The sequence below is a fragment of the Dunckerocampus dactyliophorus genome, chromosome 16 (assembly GCF_027744805.1).
Source record: "Dunckerocampus dactyliophorus isolate RoL2022-P2 chromosome 16, RoL_Ddac_1.1, whole genome shotgun sequence".
Classification (NCBI taxonomy): Eukaryota; Metazoa; Chordata; class Actinopteri; order Syngnathiformes; family Syngnathidae; genus Dunckerocampus; species Dunckerocampus dactyliophorus.
The window spans coordinates 1,562,872-1,585,572 of NC_072834.1; the positions used below are offsets into that span (position 1 = coordinate 1,562,872).

The 22,701-nt window shown below is 41.9% G+C and overlaps 2 protein-coding genes across 5 annotated transcripts; both read right to left on the reverse strand.

Moving 5' to 3' along the window:
- Window positions 1–582: 582 nt before the first annotated feature.
- Window positions 583–4,283, reverse strand: LOC129169102 (polyubiquitin-A). Its single transcript, XM_054755157.1, has 2 exons — window positions 4,189–4,283; window positions 583–3,416 (listed from the first exon to the last, which is right to left on the reverse strand). The coding sequence occupies exon 2, from the start codon at window positions 3,406–3,408 to the stop codon at window positions 667–669; it is 2,742 nt and encodes a 913-aa protein (XP_054611132.1). The 5' UTR covers window positions 3,409–3,416; window positions 4,189–4,283; the 3' UTR covers window positions 583–666.
- A 1,115-nt stretch (window positions 4,284–5,398) lies between these two features.
- On the reverse strand, window positions 5,399–16,124 carry nherf4b (NHERF family PDZ scaffold protein 4b). 4 transcript variants are annotated; one of them, XM_054755449.1, is made up of 11 exons: window positions 16,101–16,124; window positions 13,100–13,300; window positions 12,639–12,697; window positions 12,363–12,568; window positions 10,688–10,892; window positions 9,361–9,497; window positions 8,378–8,582; window positions 8,111–8,307; window positions 7,245–7,454; window positions 6,971–7,180; window positions 5,399–5,777 (listed from the first exon to the last, which is right to left on the reverse strand). In XM_054755449.1, the coding sequence occupies exons 2-11, from the start codon at window positions 13,114–13,116 to the stop codon at window positions 5,703–5,705; spliced, it is 1,521 nt and encodes a 506-aa protein (XP_054611424.1). In that variant the 5' UTR covers window positions 13,117–13,300; window positions 16,101–16,124; the 3' UTR covers window positions 5,399–5,702. The 4 variants fall into 4 exon arrangements, with proteins under 4 accessions (XP_054611424.1, XP_054611422.1, XP_054611420.1 ...); XM_054755447.1 differs by having other exon boundaries at window positions 13,232–13,300; window positions 16,101–16,108; XM_054755445.1 differs by lacking the exon at window positions 16,101–16,124 and having other exon boundaries at window positions 13,232–13,360.
- Between the last annotated feature and the right edge of the window lie 6,577 nt (window positions 16,125–22,701).

Consider the following 22,701-nt stretch of genomic DNA (forward strand, 5'->3'; position numbering starts at 1 on the left):
TGGTCCACAGGAAGTTGCATTGCTCGGATCAGTTGGTTTTGAAGATCCAGGCTTTTAATCATAGTGATTCCAACAACCGAGCTGAAAAAAACTTCACGCATCAAATGTAATGTAAATTCATGTACATTTTCAAGATAAGGGTGTTTGAAATAGTTATCTTACTCTTGACCCACAGGGGTAGAAGTAGGGCTAACGCAATCACTACTGGCATTTGTGGAAAATGAGAAGAAACATTAACAAGCACTCACTGTAAATGCTGAACTTCCCAGACCAGTAAAGATAAAGGGAAAACCCAGCAGCTACTTAAAATACACCACACAAATATAGCACTTCCATGCTAATGCATCAAACTGTTGTCACTTTGGATCAAAGTTAAAGCCCTAGAAAGAACTTTCCACAGCGGCACTAAAGACGTTGCTATTGCTGTCCAGTGCTTACCACCCGCCATCAAACAATGGACAGTAAAAACACTACACCTGGATGGATTAGAGACCGGCTTATACCCAACTGAATACCTACAAAGACAAAACTAAGTTTTTTACCATTTATTGAAAAGACAGACAACTAAAAATACATGGGAAGGTTTGGTCATTTATTCAGGCACATCAAGCAAGTCATACAGAACACATTTGCTTGAGAGGTTTAAGCATGGACTCCTGAGATATTCTACTGCCCACCTCTCAGACGCAGCACAAGATGGAGAGTGGACTCCTTCTGGATGTTGTAGTCAGACAGGGTGCGGCCATCTTCCAGTTGCTTACCAGCAAAGATCAGCCTCTGTTGGTCGGGGGGAATTCCTTCTTTGTCCTGGATTTTGGTCTTCACATTCTCAACCGTATCACTGGATTCAACTTCAAGGGTGATGGTCTTGCCACTTAGGGTCTTCACAAAGATCTGCATGCCACCCCTCAGACGCAGGACAAGATGGAGGGTAGCTTCCTTCTGGATGTTGTAGTCAGAGAGGGTGCGGCCATCTTCCAGTTGCTTACCAGCAAAGATCAGCCTCTGCTGGTCAGGAGGAATGCCTTCCTTGTCCTGAATTTTGGCCTTCACGTTCTCAACAGTGTCACTGGCCTCAACTTCAAGGGTGATGGTCTTGCCAGTGAGGGTCTTCACAAAGATCTGCATACCACCCCTCAGACGCAGGACAAGATGAAGGGTAGCCTCCTTCTGGATGTTGTAGTCAGAGAGGGTGCGGCCATCTTCCAGTTGCTTACCAGCAAAGATCAGCCTCTGCTGGTCAGGAGGAATTCCTTCCTTGTCCTGGATTTTGGCCTTCACATTCTCAACAGTGTCACTGGCCTCAACTTCTAGGGTGATGGTCTTACCGGTGAGGGTCTTCACAAAGATCTGCATTCCACCCCTCAGACGCAGGACAAGATGAAGGGTAGCCTCCTTCTGGATGTTGTAGTCAGAGAGGGAGCGGCCATCTTCCAGTTGCTTCCCAGCAAAGATCAGCCTCTGCTGGTCAGGAGGAATTCCTTCCTTGTCCTGAATTTTGGCCTTCACGTTTTCAACAGTGTCACTGGCCTCAACTTCTAGGGTGATGGTCTTGCCAGTGAGGGTCTTCACAAAGATCTGCATACCGCCCCTCAGACGCAGGACAAGATGAAGGGTAGCCTCCTTCTGGATGTTGTAGTCAGAGAGGGTGCGGCCATCTTCCAGTTGCTTCCCAGCAAAGATCAGCCTCTGCTGGTCAGGAGGAATTCCTTCCTTGTCTTGGATTTTGGCCTTCACGTTTTCAACAGTGTCACTGGCCTCAACTTCAAGGGTGATGGTCTTGCCAGTGAGGGTCTTTACAAAGATCTGCATACCACCCCTCAGACGCAGGACAAGATGGAGGGTAGCCTCCTTCTGGATGTTGTAGTCAGAGAGGGTGCGGCCATCTTCCAGTTGCTTACCAGCAAAGATCAGCCTCTGCTGGTCAGGAGGAATGCCTTCCTTGTCTTGGATTTTGGCCTTCACATTCTCAACAGTGTCACTGGCCTCAACTTCAAGGGTGATGGTCTTGCCAGTGAGGGTCTTCACAAAGATCTGCATACCACCCCTCAGACGCAGGACAAGATGAAGGGTAGCTTCCTTCTGGATGTTGTAGTCAGAGAGGGAGCGGCCATCTTCCAGTTGCTTACCAGCAAAGATCAGCCTCTGCTGGTCAGGAGGAATTCCTTCCTTGTCCTGAATTTTGGCCTTCACGTTTTCAACAGTGTCACTGGCCTCAACTTCAAGGGTAATGGTCTTGCCAGTGAGGGTCTTCACAAAGATCTGCATACCACCCCTCAGACGCAGGACAAGATGGAGGGTAGCTTCCTTCTGGATGTTGTAGTCAGAGAGGGTGCGGCCATCTTCCAGTTGCTTACCAGCAAAGATCAGCCTCTGCTGGTCAGGAGGAATGCCTTCCTTGTCTTGGATTTTGGCCTTCACATTTTCAACAGTGTCACTGGCCTCAACTTCAAGGGTGATGGTCTTGCCAGTGAGGGTCTTTACAAAGATCTGCATGCCACCCCTCAGACGGAGGACAAGATGGAGGGTAGCCTCCTTCTGGATGTTGTAGTCAGAGAGGGTGCGGCCATCTTCCAGTTGCTTACCAGCGAAGATCAGCCTCTGCTGGTCAGGAGGAATTCCTTCCTTGTCCTGAATTTTAGCTTTCACATTCTCAACGGTGTCAACGGCCTCAACCTCCAGGGTGATTGTCTTGCCCGTAAGAGTCTTCACAAAGATCTGCATGCCACCCCTCAGACGCAGGACAAGATGAAGGGTGGACTCCTTCTGGATGTTGTAGTCAGAGAGGGTGCGGCCATCTTCCAGTTGCTTACCAGCAAAGATCAGCCTTTGTTGGTCAGGAGGAATGCCTTCCTTGTCTTGGATTTTAGCCTTCACATTCTCAACGGTGTCACTGGCCTCAACTTCAAGGGTGATGGTCTTGCCAGTGAGGGTCTTCACAAAGATCTGCATTCCACCTCTGAGACGCAGGACAAGATGGAGGGTAGCCTCCTTCTGGATGTTGTAGTCAGAGAGGGTGCGGCCATCTTCCAGTTGCTTACCAGCAAAGATCAGCCTCTGCTGGTCAGGAGGAATGCCTTCCTTGTCTTGAATTTTGGTCTTCACATTCTCAACGGTGTCACTGGCCTCAACCTCCAGTGTAATTGTTTTTCCTGTGAGTGTTTTCACAAAGATTTGCATGCCGCCTCTCAGGCGCAGGACATGATGGAGGGTGGACTCCTTCTGGATGTTGTAGTCTGAAAGGGTGCAATCATCCTCCAGTTGCTTGCCAGCAAAGATCAGTCTCTGCTGGTCAGTTGGAATGCCCTCCTTATCTAGGATTTTGGCCTTGACATTATCAATGGTGTCAGTGAACTCAACCTTGAGCGTGAGGGTCTTTCCAGTAAGGGTCTTCACAAAGATCTGCATGTTTGCACCTGAGAACAAAAAGGTATGACTTACTGTTTAAAGGCTAGCAATCCTGCTTCACCGATAACTACAATGCTGAAAATAGCATCATCGCATCTGTTTGCAAAATTTTGTTCACTTCCTGTGTCAAAAGGAGAGGCGTTGAAAAACTAAGCACATAACAAATGACACTATAGCTTGTGCAGTGTTAAGAATAAATACAGTAAAATATGTTAGAAAATAAATATAAAGTGGGGACACTAAGAGACATTAATAAAAAAAACTGAGGGTAAATATATAAATACTGGAGTTTTTTAAAACTTAATTTTCAAATTTATACGTGATTTCTGTATATTAGGCTGTTATAAATGAAATGTATTTAATATTATAATATATAGTTCTTGAAATCATCTTTGAATTGTAGATAAATGGATTTAAGCGGTGGTAAAAGTATGCCAATGTACTGTAAAAAACGCTTCGTATGAGCGGACTGCCGAATGTACTTTGACGACTGGAGTACAGCGTCGTGATGGCGCTTAAACCCTGCAGTGTGTTTCAAGCGTTAGCCTACAGAGGGCAGTAACGTTTATCTGCAAGTTGTAATCAGCCCATGAGCCCAAGAGAGAAGAAAAGTTGGCTTTATTATTAAATTGTTCGACTTGAGGGGTGCGTGTTTCTGTAAGTTGTATAGCGCCGACTTGTGTCCCAATATAAACAATACTGAATAAGATATAACGTAATGCTGAACTTTAAGAAGTAAAAGGTAGAGACGCATGACTAAACATCAACATAGGTACTTACAACTGGTATGATTAGCACCGGGCACAGCTGCCAGAGCGAAGATTTCGGGTGTTCTGTACTTTGCGGTGGCCGTTTGGTATTACCGCACCATGATAATGAGCTTTATGCCTTCGTCATCATAATCGTCGTAAAGACAAACACCCAACGTCACGTTTGATTCAAAGAGAAACACGCAGAATGAGGGCGGCGCGTTAGCTTTGATTCAGTATCACTGTTATACAATGAAAAACTGTCTTTTATTCAAGCACTGTTTAATGATAGTTCTGTGAATATATACTGTACTAATAAAGTGACCACCTGGCATTAGACAATGTATGTATCTTGTGTTGATATATTGTATCATCTTCATGTCTCTATATTAACATGAATGTGTATCCGTCTGATTCGAATGCACTAAGGTCAAGGATGTCCAAAGTGCGGCCTGGACACAGTGTTTGGCCATCAGCATATGTTAGAAATAAGCTTAATTTGTTATGAAATGAGACAGTATTCGATGAGTCATTCCAGAATCTGAGGATATTTTATGTCACGGCCGTAACATTTCATATAAACCATGTAGAGCATACTAAAACACGCAGCTGTGGAGTAAACTGTGCTTGTCCTGAGACCAAATGTAAATAAACTACAGTATGTACATATTTACATACACATAGACAGTGTGGAACCTTGCTTTTCGAATGCACCAGATTTATGTTTGATTAAATTTTCAACACAATTTCACCTCCGTTCTGTTATTGTACAAAATTGCGCGTAACAAACCTGTATTTTACCTTTTGACATCTTTTTTCTGCAATAAAAAAAATATGTGGCGTCCTCTGTAAAATACCACCCCTCTGATGACCAACTTGAATATACAAAATAAAAAACACTTCAAATGTTGTTTTGTGTTGTAGTCATATACAGTATGTCTCAGGTCTTCGTGAAAACATTTGTTTTATTTTAAATCTGAATTTTGATGCCAGGAGTCTGTGTCCCGTAACATGCATGCGCCCCTGTTATCAAACATTTTTAGCATGACGGAAGAAAAAGTCTGGTCCTCCTCCATATTTAATGATTTATTAAAACAATTTTTAAATAAATTATATGTAAAGAAAATTAAAACAATAAATTAATTATTTTTATTTTATTCATTGTTAATTATTCCATTAAATATTATTTAATTAATTTGATTTTTAAATTACAGAAAAAAACATTAAGAAAAAAGCCCAATAACAAGCATGCAGACATTTCGACACAAACATGTTCATGCATCTTCCACAGGCAACACAGCAGACCGTACAGTCATTTGCAGGGTTAACATCCGTACTTTACTGCTGGTCACTTCCAAAAGGAAACATTTGCTGATAGGATTGAACATGCATTCGACATTACGACAACTAAATACAACTACGAGCAAGGCGGTCCACAGCTAGGTGATGTATGTTAGCATGTTTTACGTGAGATCTTGTGATAAAGTCCTTCAAAGTGACCATGCAGCTCGTTGGGATGAAAAAAAGTAGGAGTTTCAAGTCCCATTAGAGGTCCAAGTATGTTGATGTATTTGTTTTAGTCATGTTGTTCTTGTCATAAACGTGAGTCCTCCGTGTCTTCTTCCTGCCGAGAACAAAATCATGTCAATGTGGTCGCGATGCAACGACATCATCATCTAATTTGCATGTAATTGTAATGGAGGCTGTCGGAGACAGGAATAACATGGGAGACAAAACGTGAGTAACAAAGAACTACAAAATAACTTTCTTCTATCGCCTCTTTTTGTTGTTTTTTTTTTAAATAATGCTACAAACGAGATGGGAGAGGCACCCACGGCAGCACCCGCTGCTCGTCGAGAAGAGCGCTGCGCGCTTTCATGTCAGAGTCTCTAAGAGAAAGGCCAGAATTTTTACATGTTTGTCTTTTTTTCATTGATGTTATTTTGTCAGGCTCAAAGATTTCACGCTTTGTGAGGCCGTGACCGCACCGCAGTCATGTGCGATGAGAGGCCAAACTGAAACCTTAACAGTCATCCCTTGCCGCTTTGTGCTTATTACAGTTTATCAAAAATAGTTTTGCAATTGAATGTGGCCTATTATTAGCTCATTCAGTACCAAAGATGTATTTATACCTTTTTAGAAACATTAACACACGATCCCAACAATGTATTTATACGTCTTTTATGTTTTTTTTGCACGAGAGGAAGAAGGAGGTGAGGAGGCAACTCTCTACTAACGGATTTCACTGCAGACTAATCCAATCCAAGAAAAGATCAAATAAAAGTCCATCCAATGAAGCATACAATTAGAAACAGTGGGTGTGCACAATACTTTTATGGTAGGACTAATCATTTGACACGGTTATAGACCAATTTGTGGTGTGATTTAGAATTATGACGTTTTTAACAAACTCGTCAACACAATAGTAATTTATGGACGGTCCCCAGTATAAACTACCAGCGGTTAGAGCAGCACTTCCTGTGTGAGCTCCCCGCACCATGACAAAGCAGCACATAGTGAGGGGGCACTACCGCTGTAGCTACGAAGCCCAATATCCAACGTCCTTCACCACGGTACACGGCGGACATGTCTGCATGGTGGTGTTGCGGTTTGAGTGGCAACCGGCTTTGAGGCGCATTAACGCGCCTACCGTGTTGGAGTGGCGCAGAGTTACGAACGTGATGCGGCAACCGGATCGGCCCGATCTCGTGGCGGAAGCCGATATCATCCGATCTTCAGAATACAGCGGCTCGGCAGCCGATCCCGATCCTGAAGTTCGGATCGGGACATCCCTATATGAAATATTTTCTTACCCTACTGTTGGTGACGGCATGTGTGTCAGCCTGTTTGGTTCTTTCACAGCTCACGTTATCCGTGACCCGTAAGCAAAGCTCTTGTCCGCCTTCCGTCACCAGTTTGACCACATCTTCCAAGCATTGGTCCTCCACATTTTGCCAATTAACTTCCACTACAACATCGCCCACATTTAGTCCTGCTTTCTCCCCCGGACTGCCGGCAGCCACCTGAAGAACAGATCAAATGACATTGTCATGTTTTAGAGTACAATGTGGAAATGTGAGACCTTACTTGACTGACGAAGGTCCCAGGACGCTGTGGGACGCAGCCAAGGTTGAAGCCGAATCCCAAGGGACCTTTTTGGAGAGAGCAGACCCTGCTGTGCTTGGACGGATCACATGATGTATCCTTTTGTGGGTAATGCTCTGCTGCCTGGACTGCTTCACTGCTGCCCGTCTCAATAACGTCATCCTCGCAGAAGAGGAGAGGTGGCAGACCTAACTGCAACGATATCAGCACACTGCCTTGATACTGTACACTACAGACCACGAGTGTCCAAGTGATACTGTACGTTCCTTTTCTTTTCCAAAAGACAAAGGTTTAAGACAACGTAGGACGAAGCAAGTGCAGAGAACCAGGGACAGATAGACGCTCACCTCGAGTTCTGTCCTTTGCGGCCCTTTTTGGCAGGTTTGAATGATCTCAGAGCAGGCGCAGTAAATCTACTATGTGGAAATTCGCTTATCATTTCATGCCTAAAGGGCTCTCATAATGCCAAAAAAAAACATATTTAGAAAGTCATAAACAGGATTTCTACGTTCTACTTAGGAAATATTCTATTTATTAATATTGAAATCCACTAATAGCTGTCAGGCCTGGAACCAATTAACCCGGATAAACGCCTGTATGCCTTCAATGGCTTCGTTACTCCTGTTATGTCTACTATATTGGGTAATATGAGCATAAAGGCGACTATAGGGGTGTTATTTCATGTCTAGAGGGCTATAATAGAGTTAAAAAAATGTATTTATAGGATTTTTATGCTATAACTACAAAGAAATCCTACGATGTGGAAATTCACTTATCACAGTCGGGTCAGGAGCAAATGAATGGCGATAAAGGAGGGACTACGGAACAGAAGGCAAAGTGACACAAACCTGCGTATAAAACTCTTGACCCTGAGGGGTAATAGTAGTGAATGAGATGTGTCGGCCGCTCGCTCTCACTGTCTTGACAATTTCATCGTGCTGCAGCGACTCCACTGACACCCCGTTGACCTCCAGCAGCACCTCACCGTCCCGCATCCCTGCCTTGTGCGCTGGACTGCCAGCGTCCACCTTGCGCACCACATGAGCTGTGGTTGGTGGAGAAAGAGTCAAAGACAAGAATGCAAAGTTGCATTTAGTTTAGTTTGAAGCCCGCACCGGTGCGTCCCGATGGCGCCCTTTCGAAGCGAAGCAGGAAGCCGTAGCCCTCGGGTGCAGAGTCCAAGTGTAGTTTTCTGGAGCTGTAGGGTAGGTTATGTGCAACGGCCATACAAGGGAGGACGGGCATATTTAACTTGGCGTATTTCTTCTCACTCTCGCTGTCGATCACGAGGATGGTGATGTGAGTGCCACACTTTTTCATCTACAACAAAATGAGAGATGTTTTTTTTTACAAATATTTCAACTTCCTTCTCATATCTTTGTCTTGTAATATTATGTCTTTATTCTCACAATATTCTGACTTTTTTTATTGTATTAGTATCACTTTTACCCAACCAAACTATCCTGAAATTTCTCATAATATTCCGACGTAAAAAAAAATACATATTTTAGTCTTTAATATGTCAACTTGATGCTATTTTTGTTCTTAATGTTCCGACTTTATTCTCAGAATCTTTGTCTTTAAAAATTGCAAAAATGACTGCTCTTTCTTCCATTTTTGCTGTTGTTTTTTTAACATTTCCTCATTTGCTTGTTTATTTGTATTTTACAACACGAAGAGGGCCAATGAAAAAAAGCCACAGGCTGTAAATGGCCCACGGGTCGCATTCTGGACACCCCTGCCATATCCGGACCAAATCAATACGAAGCAAACACTAACAGTTAGCGCTTTGGTCCACAATATATCACAAAAGCGGCCAAAATGTCGATCGCTGTTTTCCAAAGCCAATATCTTGTGCCTAAAACGCAAAGTTAATATGTCTGCTTTCATGGATGACTAGGGACATTTAAAAAATAGAGAGGATATTTGCATTTTTAACCCTGAAAATGGAGGTAATCAGCATTAAATGGGTGCTTCATTCACGTCTTATTTTATTTCCAAGTCATTGTCGTGGTGTATTAAAGTAAAATGCTAAAAACAATGTCACTGTCCAAACACTGATGCCCTTAAATGCGTGCGCCAAGCAAGCCGTCATTACCATCCTCCTGAGTGCTGAGTGTGTGAGATCGGAAACTGCGGCTCCATTCATCCACACCAAGCGATCCCCCTTACGCACTCCAGCCTTTTCGGCTGCCCCGCCAGCAACCAGGTTCACAGAGAAGCAACCTTTTTCAGCTGCAGGACGGAAAATGGACAAAACTGACAATCCAAACAGAAACGGTGACGCTTCTACTGAGTTTGTTTCGGTTTTTGGCTTTTTCATGCCACTGCCATGTCAACTATGGCATTGCTACTGTGAATGATAACGCACGTAATATAAGGCAGGATTGGAACAGCACATTAAGTGCTTTGCGCACGCTGTAAACCTTGCAATCCTACCTGCCTTGGTCAGTGGAGGCTGCTGGTCTCATCATAAATGTGCTTATTTATTTACATGTATATTCTAGTATCTGCCATGATGTGCGGCTTGCTAGCATCTGGAGCTGCAGCGTGACCGGCCGTGACTGTGAGCGATTGTGACGGGGAGAGACGCTCTGCAGCTGCCGCTGCTCATTGGGGACAGAAGAGAGTCGCCAAACGCAACGCTCATCGTTTTTAACAAAGACAAAGTCGCTGGGGATCACTAAAGTCTCCGGATCAGTTCAGAACGACGGAATGAAAAACGATTCGGTGGAGGTTTATGCCTCAAGTTTGCCGATTCACTCATTTCACTGTCAATCAAAAAGGGATTCCGCCTCAGACAGACCATCCGGTCATCATGCCGAAGCCGAGCGTCCGGGCTGGCCCGCCGCACCGTAGACCCCCAGAGACGCTGATGGGCGGGACAAATCCCAGCATTCATCCAATGACCATCCAGTTTGGCGAAGTGGAACAACCCACTCTACGCTTCCCCATCGAAGTCGGTAGACGCTCAGCCTCCGACTGTGGAAAAGCGAAGGAAGTGGTGTCAGTTACAGTATCTGTGATAAGTAGCTGATTCTGAACGAAAGATGAAGGTATCCTAGCGTATGTTTAGTCTATTAAATGTACACACAGCAGTACATACAGTATTTCGCCACATTTTTTGGGGAAGCTGAGCTTCCCTTGCAGTCTTAGAGCAGTCGCCAGTGGCGTCGGTGTGCCGGTGTCACTCGTCAGTCGGCGGGTGCCTTTTTTCATTGAAGTTCAGCAGCTGCCGCCGTGTCAACGTCCGAGCAGAAGTCGTAGCAATTCTACATTTAATCAAAGTTACTTAAGATTTGTCAGATCAAAACCTGATCGCTGCATACGACTTCTATCAAAACATGAGATTAGTAGAGTCTAATTTGGGCCTCCTTCCAGGGATTGCACTCTAAGCCACATGGGAACTGTAGTTCTTTCATTACCTCCCACGGGTGTGAAGCTGACGCCCAGACCCGAGACAGGATCCCTGATGATGTGACACAGCCTTGGCGGTTCCGAGTTGTCACCCTTATGCGTTCTGGCGACGTCACGGAGGTCATGACCCCAGGCCACTGCCTTCTCATACTCGTCTCCGTCCAGCACCAACAAACATAAGTGGTGTCCACTCAGCCTGATTCTCTTGGCCACCTGATTCACAAACAAGGAAAATAACATGACATTAAAATAAGTGCAAATCAAATAAGAAAAGTTTGAATTCATAATTCAATCAATACATTTTCTTCTCGTCATATTTCAACTTTATTCCTGGGATATTATCACTTTTTTCGCAACGCAATTTCCCAGAAATTGCAACTGTAGTTTTTGTTTTGCTTGTTCCTTGTCATATTACAACTTTAAAAAAAAAGAGGTATTTTTTCTGTAATATTTCAACTTTACCCCACTAAAATAACATTATTTTTCCTCATAAAATGTAGGTTTTAGCTCATCGAGTTTATTCTCATACAAAATAATCAAATGGAAGTAGAAAAAAAATGAGTATAGCCTGTGCAGGGAAATAAAAATGAATAAATACAATTCAAATTAATAATGAAATTAAATTAAATTAATAATAAAGTTTCAATAAGAACGGTTAAATGTGTGTCAATAAAATAAGACAACATGGGAAATATAGTTAAATTAAAATAAGAATGGTTGAATAAGTGTAAATAAAAGAAGAAAAGTTTGAATTAATAATAAGGGGAAAAAATGAAATAAAAATAAAAACAGTTAAATAAGTGTAAATAAAATTAGAAAAGTTTGGATGAATGTTCAGGAAAATGAAATAAAATCAAAAATAAGAATGGTTAAATAAATGTAAATAAAATAAGAAATGTTTGAATGAATGATAAGGAAAATAAAATAGAAATAAAATGGTTGAATAAGTGTAAATAAATTAAGAAAAGTTGGAATGAATAATAAGGAAAATAAAATAAAATAAGAATGTTTAAATAAGTGTAAATAGAATAAGAAAAGTTTGAATTAGTAATTACTAGAAAATCCCTATTCTGCTGTTTCAGGGGCTTTTAAATTGATATTGGATCCTAGTGGGGCACTCGAGTAAGGTTCTTTTCATAAAACACTCCACAAATCAAAGTTGTGTTCTGAGTAAATCTGCATTCTTCTCCTACTGGCCGACATGCCGGCTTTCCTCATCCTCCTCCCTGACCACGCCTGCTATGTTGCGATTGGCCAGGAGTTGAGGGTATTGGGGTCGAGGGCGTTTACTGGAGAATGCCGCGATACACAAGTGGCAAGAAGAGAGGAGCAGTGATGGTCAGGTAGGTCTCTAGCTCCCCAGAAAACAAAAAAGTCTTCCTCCTACTGCCTTAGTCCCGTTTAGATACACAATCCCAACAACAAAAAGTGACAAACGCGACCGAGTAAGTTGCCATACGTGTCTTCCCAAAGATGTCGTGTGAGGAATTCAAAAGAGCGCCATACGAATGAAACGAGGGATAACTTAAAAACACACCAACCTCATGATATGACACGTCCGCATCACGCAGAGCCAATGTACAACATTTTCAACACACACATTCGTCTGACAAGCGGCAAATGCAGCCAGGAAGCGGCCCTCTCGAGAGGCCCTTCCCAAATGTTAACAAGGTAGAAGCTCACCTCCTGGTGAGGAGCATCCTCAACATAGACGTTGTTGACCTCAAGAAGCCTGTCTCCATCTTCAAGTCCGCAACGCTCCGCCACCCCCCCTGAAACCACCTTTCTGATGATGTGACCTTGTTGTGTCCATTCCAGCCGCAGATGAAAGCCGTAAGACTGGCCTTCCTCCTTTCTGAGCACACACAGACGTGGCCTGGGTGTCGACTCTGGCGGAGAGAAAGCGCCTCAATAGGGCTTTTGCAACACTGGACCACTGGAAGCTTACGGGCACGTTACCTTCTGTGATGACCATCAGCGGGTTGTCTATCCCCTCTTTAGGATTAAATGTAAATTTCCTTCACAGGGAGAAGACAAGTAAGTAAGTATCATTTGTAAGTACAGTGTAGAATATGTTTTAAAACATCTTTAAAGGGATAGTAGGCATTTTTTGACATGAAGTCGTCTGACATCCCATCAGCAGTGTCGTCCACCAACTGACTCACCCCCCACTCGGCCTCCTAAGTCCAGTTCTGGTCGGATTTCGGTATTACTCTTTTGAACGCATATTGTTTTGAGGAGCCAAACTCCTTACTTGTGAAACCCCAGCGACTACCTGGAACTTACGTTCTTCATCAACGAAATCCGACCAGAACTGGACTTGGAAAACATGAAAGTGGCACTGGCGTCCTTTCATGTTTCACTACGTGTTCTATGTGACACCCCTGGCGTAAACAATTTAGACCAAAAGCAAGACTTACTCCGTCCAACCTTTCATTTCCACCAATCCTTGAAAAACAAAGATCAGATGGAGTGATCGTCTTTGCAGTGAAGTGGCTGCTGCTTAAATGCCAAGCAGAGTTGTGGTATAGAGGAGCAGTACATCAACTCACAGCTCTGTGGACGTCTCTCCAGGTCCGCTCAGCTGAGGCATGGGTGTTCCAGAGAAGCCGTTTGTGAGCCTGCCAGGGAGCGCAGCGCGTGCACACTTCAGCTGAAGTACCATCATAAAGTAGGCTTTAGCTTCAGATGAATCACCTTGAGTCCTTGTACTCGTGGAAAGGGTTGGGATTTCCAAGAACGGTGTTAATCATTTGCGGTTAACTGATAAAGGAAGGAACTAGTTTTCCTAGAAACTCCAGAACAGTACTGTCCAATAAAATACAATACGGGTACACACACTGTTCTCCACGCCTTTATGACATTATTCATTTATTACTATTAATTATTGCAAGTAAATAGAAACTGATGCCTTTGGAAGCCTTGAGCATTTCACCAACTCTTAACTTTCACAAGTATCTGTCTGTTCAGACACACGAGGTGAATTTGCACAAAGTATCGGGATCGCCGATACCAGCCTGACTTTTACTTAGTATCAGATCGGGAATAAATCAGTGGTATCGGTATCGCACATCGACGCTATAGTTCACACCGTGGTTCATGTCAGCCAGTATGATTAACATTTAAAAACATGTTCAGTGATTATGATGATTCTGAGTACAGTGGTGTGGAAATGCTTTGTTATTTTGCATGTTTGTCCCACTTAAATGTTTCAGATCATCAGACAAATGTAAATATTAGTCAGTGACAACACAACTGGACACAAAGTGCACTTTTTAATTGAAACTTTTTATTATTCAGGAAAAATCCAAACCTACATGGGCCTGTGTGAAAAAGTGATTGCCCCCCCCTGTTGAAATATAACTGCGATTAATTTTGATTTATCAGTCTGGAAAAGGTTATAAAGTCATTTCTAAAGCTTTGGGACTCTAGCGAACCACAGTGAGAGCCATTATCCACAAATGGCCAAAACATGGAACAGTGGTGAACCTTCCCAGGAGTGGCCGGCCAACCGAAATGACCCCAAGAGCGCGGCGACGACTCATCCGAGAGGTCACAAAAGACCCCACAACAACATCCAAAGAACTGCAGGCCTCACTTGCCTCGTTTAAGGTCAGTGTTCATGACTCCACCATAAGAAAGACGCTGGACAAAAACGGCCTGCATGGAAGAGTTCCAAGACCAAAACCACTGCTGAACAAAAACAACATTAAGGCTCGTCACACTTTTGCCAGGAAACATCTTGATGATCCCCAACATCTTTGGGAAAATACTCTGTGGTCTGATGAGACAAAAGTTGAACTTTTTGGAAGGTGTGTGTCCCATTACATCTGGCGTAAAAGTAACGCCGCATTTCAGAAAAACAACATCCTACCAACAGTAAAACATGGTGGTGGTAGTGTGATGGTCTTCAGGACCCGGAAGACTTGCTGTGATAAATGGAAGCATGAATTCTGCTGAAGGAGAATGTCCGGCTATTTGCTGGTGACCTCAAGCTGAAAGCAACTTGGGTTCTGCAGCAGGACAATGATCCAAAACACACCAGCAAGTCCACCTTTGAATGGATGAAGACTTTGGAGTGGTCTAGTCCAAGTCCTGACCTGAATCCTATTGAGATGCTGTGGCATGACCTTAAAAAGGCACTTCATGCTGGAAAAGCCTCCAATGTGGCTGAATGACAACAATTCTGCTAAATTCCTCCACGGTGCTGGAAGAGACTCATTGCAAGCTGATTGCTGTTGTTGCTGCTAAGGGGGGGCCCAACCAGTTATTAGGTTTACTTTTTCACACAGGGCCATGTAGCTTTAGATTTCTTTTCTCCCTTAATAATCAAAAGTTTCATTTAAAAAGTGCATTTTGTGTCCAGTTGTGTTGTCATTGACTAATATTTACATTTGTTTGATGATCTGAAACATTTAAGTGGGCCAAACATGCAAAAACATAAGAAATCAGGAAGAGGCCAAACACTTTTTCACACCCCTGTATTTTTTATACAGAAGTCGTACCTGACTATAGGTCGCAGGGCCAGTCCAATTATGAAAAAAAGTGCAACATACAGTCCGGAAAATTCCATCGTCGCGAGTGAGCAGGGGAGATTGAAAAGAGACGGGGGAGGGTTGTGGAGCTGAATCGAATATAATAATTACAGCAGTGGCTTTTATTGCAAATGTTGATCTGAAATCAGAGGAGAACGTCAACGTCAAGCTACCGGGAGGGTTTGGATGGGGGGGCGTCTCAGAACATAAAATAGGGAACCCACTGTAATCATGATCAACAAATGAAAGGCAAAAATCACAAAATCATTCAATGACCTTGAACCACATCCAAGTAGAAAGTACCTCCCACCTCTGTCATTTACTCTTCAAGCTGTAAGGAACTACGGGTTCATATTTCTGGACGCATTGTCATCTCTAATCTCTCATCGCTTATCTAGTTGACTCACCGTGTCAGCAACATCTCGTCCACGTCTGTGTTCCAAACAACAGCAAGCGCATGGGGCTTCATGTTCTGTTGCTGCTGTGCATGACAACGAACCCTTGGCTAAATGAAATTCTTTACGTGCTGTACGTAGCCATGCAGCTTCTTCCCCGGGCGGCGTGTAGTCACAGCACTTTGACGCCACTAATTGGTCATTATTTGCTTTCCCTACCATAAACCTTTCCTTCCTTTTAGGATGACATGGGTCACTCACTCTGTTGGTAATACAGTGAATAGATGAGCTGTGATGTTCTACTGCTTTTTATTACACGTTCTATCCAAGTGCAAAAATATAGTTGTCTTTTAAATTGTAATTCTAGTCTGGATGTTGTTGCCATACTGTAAATACTAGCATGCACGGGGAGTTAGGGCATTGATAAAACAGGATAGCTGCTGAACAGAGCGTAAGGCAATAATCAAATATGTTAAATGTAGTAACTGTACCTGACATCATGCTGTGCCCCAGAGTCACCACACCAAGAAAGAAGTAAGAGGCGTCCAAAATGGAGTGGCTCCTCCCCCCGGGGCACCAGGGCAAGGCAATGTTTAAACCATTCATGCAAAACCTTCAATTCCAACAAAGCAGCTCACTTCGAACTTTTGGGACTTTGTGTATTGCTTTATCTCTGTGGCGCTCAGGCCCAATATTCCAAGCTACAGTACAAAGTACAGATGGCAGTAAAAAATTTTAAAACCCCCCCACAAATATGCTCTTAAGCCATCTTGAGCCTCATATTTGCAATTTATTATTTAGATTTTTTGATTTTATTAAATTAAAATAATAGTTGATATATATAGTATGTATAATATGAAATTATTTACAATGTCTTATTTTTTATAACTTTATTTTATTAAATTATATTAATATTTAATATTTATTAAATATATATAATATTAAATATTTTTTCCATTTATTTATTTAATTAACAAAAGGAAAAGAAACAACCCCAAATCCAACCCAATCCCAGACTTAGAAAGATAGAAATGTATACAAAGCAACGGAGAAAAAATAGAAATACAATACTAAAAAAATAATAATAGTATCAGCAACAATAATAACGATAACAATAATAACAATATGTATTTATTTGATTCAATTTAGATACAGCCACAGTATAGTTAATGTAATCCAATAAGTTTCCAAGTGAAAAAGAACCGTATTAACCTTCATGCATCCTGTAATTCGAATCACGTTCCAAATGTAATGAAATGTCATGATGAGACAGACATTCAATGGTTTCCTCTGAAGAAAAGACAGGCCTCCAGTCAGGAAAACGCACGTGCATGTCATTTTTATGGCAAACAGTGAGCAAAAAAGATGAAAGGAAAAACAAATATGTTTCGAAATACAAATGAACTTTCTCCTGTCTCTTCTTTCTCGCTGAGAAGCCGGCCTCCAAAAGTGTCTGATAAGACCAGAGAACGTCGCTGGAATCAAGAGGGGTCTGACTACTCGCTAAATGTAGTGACACAGTCCCTAATTTGGCAACACTGAACCCTCTTGCAACATCTTCTTATTCTCTGGCAGGCCAGGTTGAGTATGGGGCGCGTTAAGAAGCAGAGTTATGATGCCATCCGCTGTATGGAGTTGGAATGACGAGCAACACTGGCAGACAGTCCCAATGTAATGTGGTTATGAGCGAGGGCGAACAGCTCCCTCTGGTGGAGGGAGCCTGTTTCATGGATGAAATAAACAAATGGGTGTGCTATTGACTCAAACTGTAAAAATAAATTGCTGTATCATCCCCTTTATATAGATCAGGGGCGTCCAAAGTGCGTCCTGGGGGCAATTTGAGGCCTGCGGCTGTTTTTCTTATTGGCCGGCGGAACAGCAACAGCTAAAATAGGAAAATTAGCAGTGATTTTACAAGAAAAAAGTCAAAATATTACGAGACAAAACGTGTCATCTAAGGAGAACAAGTCGCAATCTTACAAGATTAACGATTTAATATTACAAGGACAAATGATGTCATGGTCATAGCAAAAGGTTGAAATATTAAAGAAAAAATAATTTATTTTTGAAAAGTCATAATATGATGAGAAACAAAACAAAATGAAGTTATCATTTTTGGAAAATTATGTTGGGGGGAAGTTATAATATTATGGGAATAAAGTCGTAATCTTACGAGAAGAAAATTTACAAAAATAATGAAAAACAACAGCAGAAATGGGGGGGGAAAAAAACGCTGTGATTTTACAAGAAGAAAGTCAAAATATTATGAGAAAAAAATAATATAATTTTAGCAGCATAGAATTGAAATATGTAGTTGGCCGCATGGTGGTCTAGTGCTTAGCACGTTGGCCAATACATGAACAGCCTGGAGATCTGAGTTTGAGTCTCCCCTGGGCATTTCTGTGTGGAGTTTGCATGTTCTCCCCGTGTGCGCGTGGGTTTTCTCTGAGTACTCCAGCTTCCTCCCACATTCCCAAAAACATGCAGGTGAGGTTAATTGGCGACTCTAAATTGTCCATAGGTATGAATGTGAGTGTGAATGGTTGTTGTCTGTTGTTGTTGTCGCCTGTTGCCCGAAGTCAGCTGGGATAGGCTCCAGCATGCCCCCGCGACCCTAATGAGGAAGAAGCGGTATAGAAATGGATGGATATATATATATATATATATATATATATATATATATATATATATATATATATATAGTTTTTAAGTTATGAGAAACAAACAAAACTAAATAAAAATTATTTTTTTTTGAAAATTAGGTTGGGGAAAAACTCATTTTATGGGAATAAAGTCATAATATTACGAGAAGAAAATTTACAAAAAGAATGAAAAACAACAGCAGAAATTGGAAAAAAAGCTGTAATTTTACAAGAAGAAAGTCAAAATATTATGAGTAAAAATAATATCATTTTAGCAGCATAGTATTGAAATATTCCTGAAAATAAATGTTTTTTTTTAAGTTATGAGAAACAAACAAAACTAAATAAAATTTTATTTTTTTAGTTAGGTTGTGGAAAAACTTCTAATATTATGGGAATAAAGTCCAAATATTCTGGGAATAAAGTCAAGAAAATTTACAAAGATTTTTTAAGAAGAAAGTGAAAATATTTGGCAAATAAAAAAAGACAACAGCGAAAATAAGAAGAAAAGAGCAAAGTTTATTCTAACCAAACGCTTCTTTGCCAACATCACAAAGCTGAGATGCCCTTTTTTCTTGAAATATATATAACTTCATACCTACATGTGCAGCTTTACAAAATATCAAAGCGGCCCTTGCATCCTTTCATTTTTCACTATGTTTGGACACTCCTGATCTAGACTCTCACTAAACGTCGTCATTCTTCCTTACAGTAGTCCGTGTGCCACCCTTCTACAATGTATCTCCTGTATACACTTTTTCTGTGTCAGATTGTTGTGAAAAAGTTCTTAAAAACAATCAAATGGATGGTGACCTAAGCCTTTTACACAGTACCGTACATGCACACATAGCCACCTAATTTTAAGAAGTCTTTAACTGCCGTATTTCTTGTAATAGTGTGCAGATTTTACATTCCAGGACAGCTGGTTCAGCTACACATACATACAGCCATGACCACCAGCCGCGTGAAAAGCAAAGAAACAACTTTTCATTGAAGCTTGAGCCCACTAGATGGCGTTATGCTTCAAATAAAACTTGCCCGGGTCACCTGCTGGCAAGGAGCAAAGGCCTGAGCAGAGTCAATTATTAACTTCACCTCAAAGTGGTTCAAAGGTTCCCCTCGTAACTTTCTGAAAGTCAGTGAAAATTTGGATTGTTTGGCCAAGCACAATAACCTATGATTTGACATATTTGCCATCAATTTACCTGGATAGATACCATAATGTCCGGTGTATGAGCCGCTACTTTTTTCTTAAACTTTGAACCCTGCGGCCTATACAGCGATGCGGCTAAATTATGACCATGTTCAAATCTCGTGACATCTCCTGTACTTCCAAAGTACTACTAGTCGTTAAGAAAGGTAGCTAAGAATTATACGAGACAAGTACCAATAGGAGTTTAAAATAAAAAACAGCAAGTATTTTAACTTCTTCCCATAAGAGCAGCTCGTTGGCCAATGGCTGGCATAGCTGGTGCGAGCACATGAGCTCATCGTTGATTTTCTGCCGCTTCCAGTGGAGCTCTGCACATTTACAATTCAGCATTCATTCACGTATTTTTGGTCAAAATACATGTGTATTATTTTGTAATTTTTTTCTCCAAATATCCACAATCCTTATGTGCGACATGAACGCATAAGTCTTTCTCTTTTCTGTGCGTTTTAAAGATATAAAAACAGATAAAACCAGGCAGCTCAGTAGTGCACGTAATGGGATACACCTGTGCGGTCTACAAAGGCTGCTGTTAACCATGTAGTAGCAGGTACATTCTTGATAACATGTAATACTTACAGTATTTTGCCAATTCCAAGCATTACCGGTGCATCCATTTCACATAGCAACGTCGTAGAAAGGAACCACCTAGCGTTAACCTTGCGTTAACCTTTCCAAACTAAGAAATAAAAACACAGTAGCAGTGGCGGCATCTGGAATATGTAGCTAACTTTTGGTCGTGTCTGAGGCTTTGTGAGCGCGACGCTGACGCGCTACGGGCAAGTCTGTGGTGAAGCTAAGTAGTAGCTAGTAGCCAGCCAGTGTGGTGTGGCTAAGTGTCAATACGCCAGTAATGTAGTTCCATCGTCACATTATATGTAAACGGAGCGTTGTTGGCACTTTTTGCAGACTTTTTCTCAAGACTTCATAGGAGGAATAAGAACATTTCATACGTGCAGTAATGAGCTGGCTGTTTTTATCTATTTTTATATCTTTCAAGGAAAAGAGAACCACATATGTGTTCATGTCCCACATAAGGATTATGGATGATGGGCAAAATTCACCCCAAAAAGTGCAGTTTTCCTTTAAACACGGATTGCACATTTAGCATTTAGCGTCCTTTGCTCGTGAAAAATGGCAATTGAAAAGAGGATTCTGGAGCTGAATCTAATCTAAGAATTCCAAAAGCCACTTTTATTGCAAATGTTGATCCAAAATCAGAGCAGAACATCAACATCAAGATCGCAGGAGAGTTTGGAGGCGGAGGACTGAGCCGTGTGTTAAAAATAGATATTTTTATGGGCGTATGAATTTGCTGGTAGAGCAGGGGTCTTCAGCTTTTAATGTTTGCACGTTAAAGCAATTGTTGTATAAAATGTTATTATAAAGTAGAGGTGACACAAGATCTCGCGAGATCAAAACGTGCCAAGATTTTCGTTTGGAGAAAAGCTGTCTCATGAGAGCAGGGCAGCCAGAAGCCAATCAGACTGGAAACTGTGGCATCGCTACTTTGAATGATAACACAGTGTAATATGGAACCGCACGTTAACTGCTTTAAGCGCGCTTTAAACCTTGCAATCCAACTTACCTGGTGTTGTCAGCATCAGCGAGTGACAAATGCGGAGTTTAACAAGTGCGGCGCCAAGTTAATGTCCAAGCAGAAGCTGTTGTAATTCTACATTTGATCGACATGACTTAAGATTTGGCAGATCAAAACATAGCTGTTCGAAATTGTCTGCACCCTTGATCGCCGTTACCATTGATCACCATCAACATTAATAACGGTAGTATCGACCATAACTCCGCCTCATAACACACCTCATACATAGAGGAGATCCGTGTTGACAATATAGTGACACGGCTGCTATATTTAGCAAGTAGGGCTGTGCATTGTAAGCCAAAGACGAGAAGTGTTCCTTGCATCATGCATTTATTCCACAATTAAATACAAGCGGTCAACGTAGGTGTAGTATCTTCCGCGCAGGCAAATGGGAGTGGAACGCTGCCTCTGTGCCACTGTGCAATGCAATGTGGGTGTGAAAGCTGCATAACCCCCTCCACAATGCAAACCAACCGCTACTCAGCGACAGGACCATGAAGGCAGAGTTTAAAAAATGTTGACAATAATATAGTTTAGCATCAATTAGTGGCAAAACTAACAAAACGCAACTGCATTGTTTTGTGACTCGGTTAAATAAAAGTTGATTTGTCCAGTCATATTTTTTCATGTACTTTTGTTGAAATTAAGGTTAAAATCTCGTCTCGCTCTCGTGGACCCAGTGTCGTGCATCGTCTCGTCTGGTGTCTTGTGACACCCCCATTGTAAAGATATCTGGATGGTTGCCCATGGTTGACCAAAGACATTTAGTCAAATGCCCATATGCCTAATAGCATGTGGCACACATGCTCATGTCTGGTATATCTTACCCCGGGCTAATGAAGATCTGCCAGGCGGGGGAGATGGAATTAGACAGACAGAGAGCAGAGAGGTCAATGAAGTGTCTATTAGACTTCAGCACAGCTATCTGGATGCAAGTGGTGGCCCTTCTCAGTTGCTGAGGTAGAACCACCCACAGGAAGACAGAGCTCTCTTCTGTACCAAAATCTTGGCCAAAGCACTGGAGTGTACTGGCGGTCGAAATGTGTAAAGGAGACATTTCGTTCAGCAGCATCCAGGCAATGACTGCTTATTTATTTGGACACCAGCTCTAATGAGCAAAGTAATGTAAAATGGGATTAAACGTGTGGCTTGTGTTTAGACGAGGTATTCGTTTTATACTCACAGTGTCCGAAGGCCGCTGTTATTATTATTAAGTGTTAAACTATGAGTGTTAAAAGTAACCTCGTCTGCTTGTGAACGCTGTAATCATTGCACTAAGTCGTACAACATTCAGTAGCTTGTCGTAGTTTGCTTAATCCCGCCAACCACAAATGAACAACGCCGTCATGCTTGCTGGATCTGAAATTGTATTTCCTAGTGAATGTGTGTCATAGCAACAGTGTCATAGTGTCAAGTGTCATAGCAAGTCAAGTGTCATAGCAACAGTGTCTTTTATGAAATGTGAAATGATTACATCAAGCTTAATTTATTCAAGCGCACATTTTGGAAACAAAATAAGTTTAGGTGGAGGTTTATAGGATTTACACGGTCGTACCACCGTTTTGGATCTGATGGTACTATATGCTGGATCAGCAAAAAATATAAACAAAAAAAACTCAAACCCAACTCTTGCTTACCCA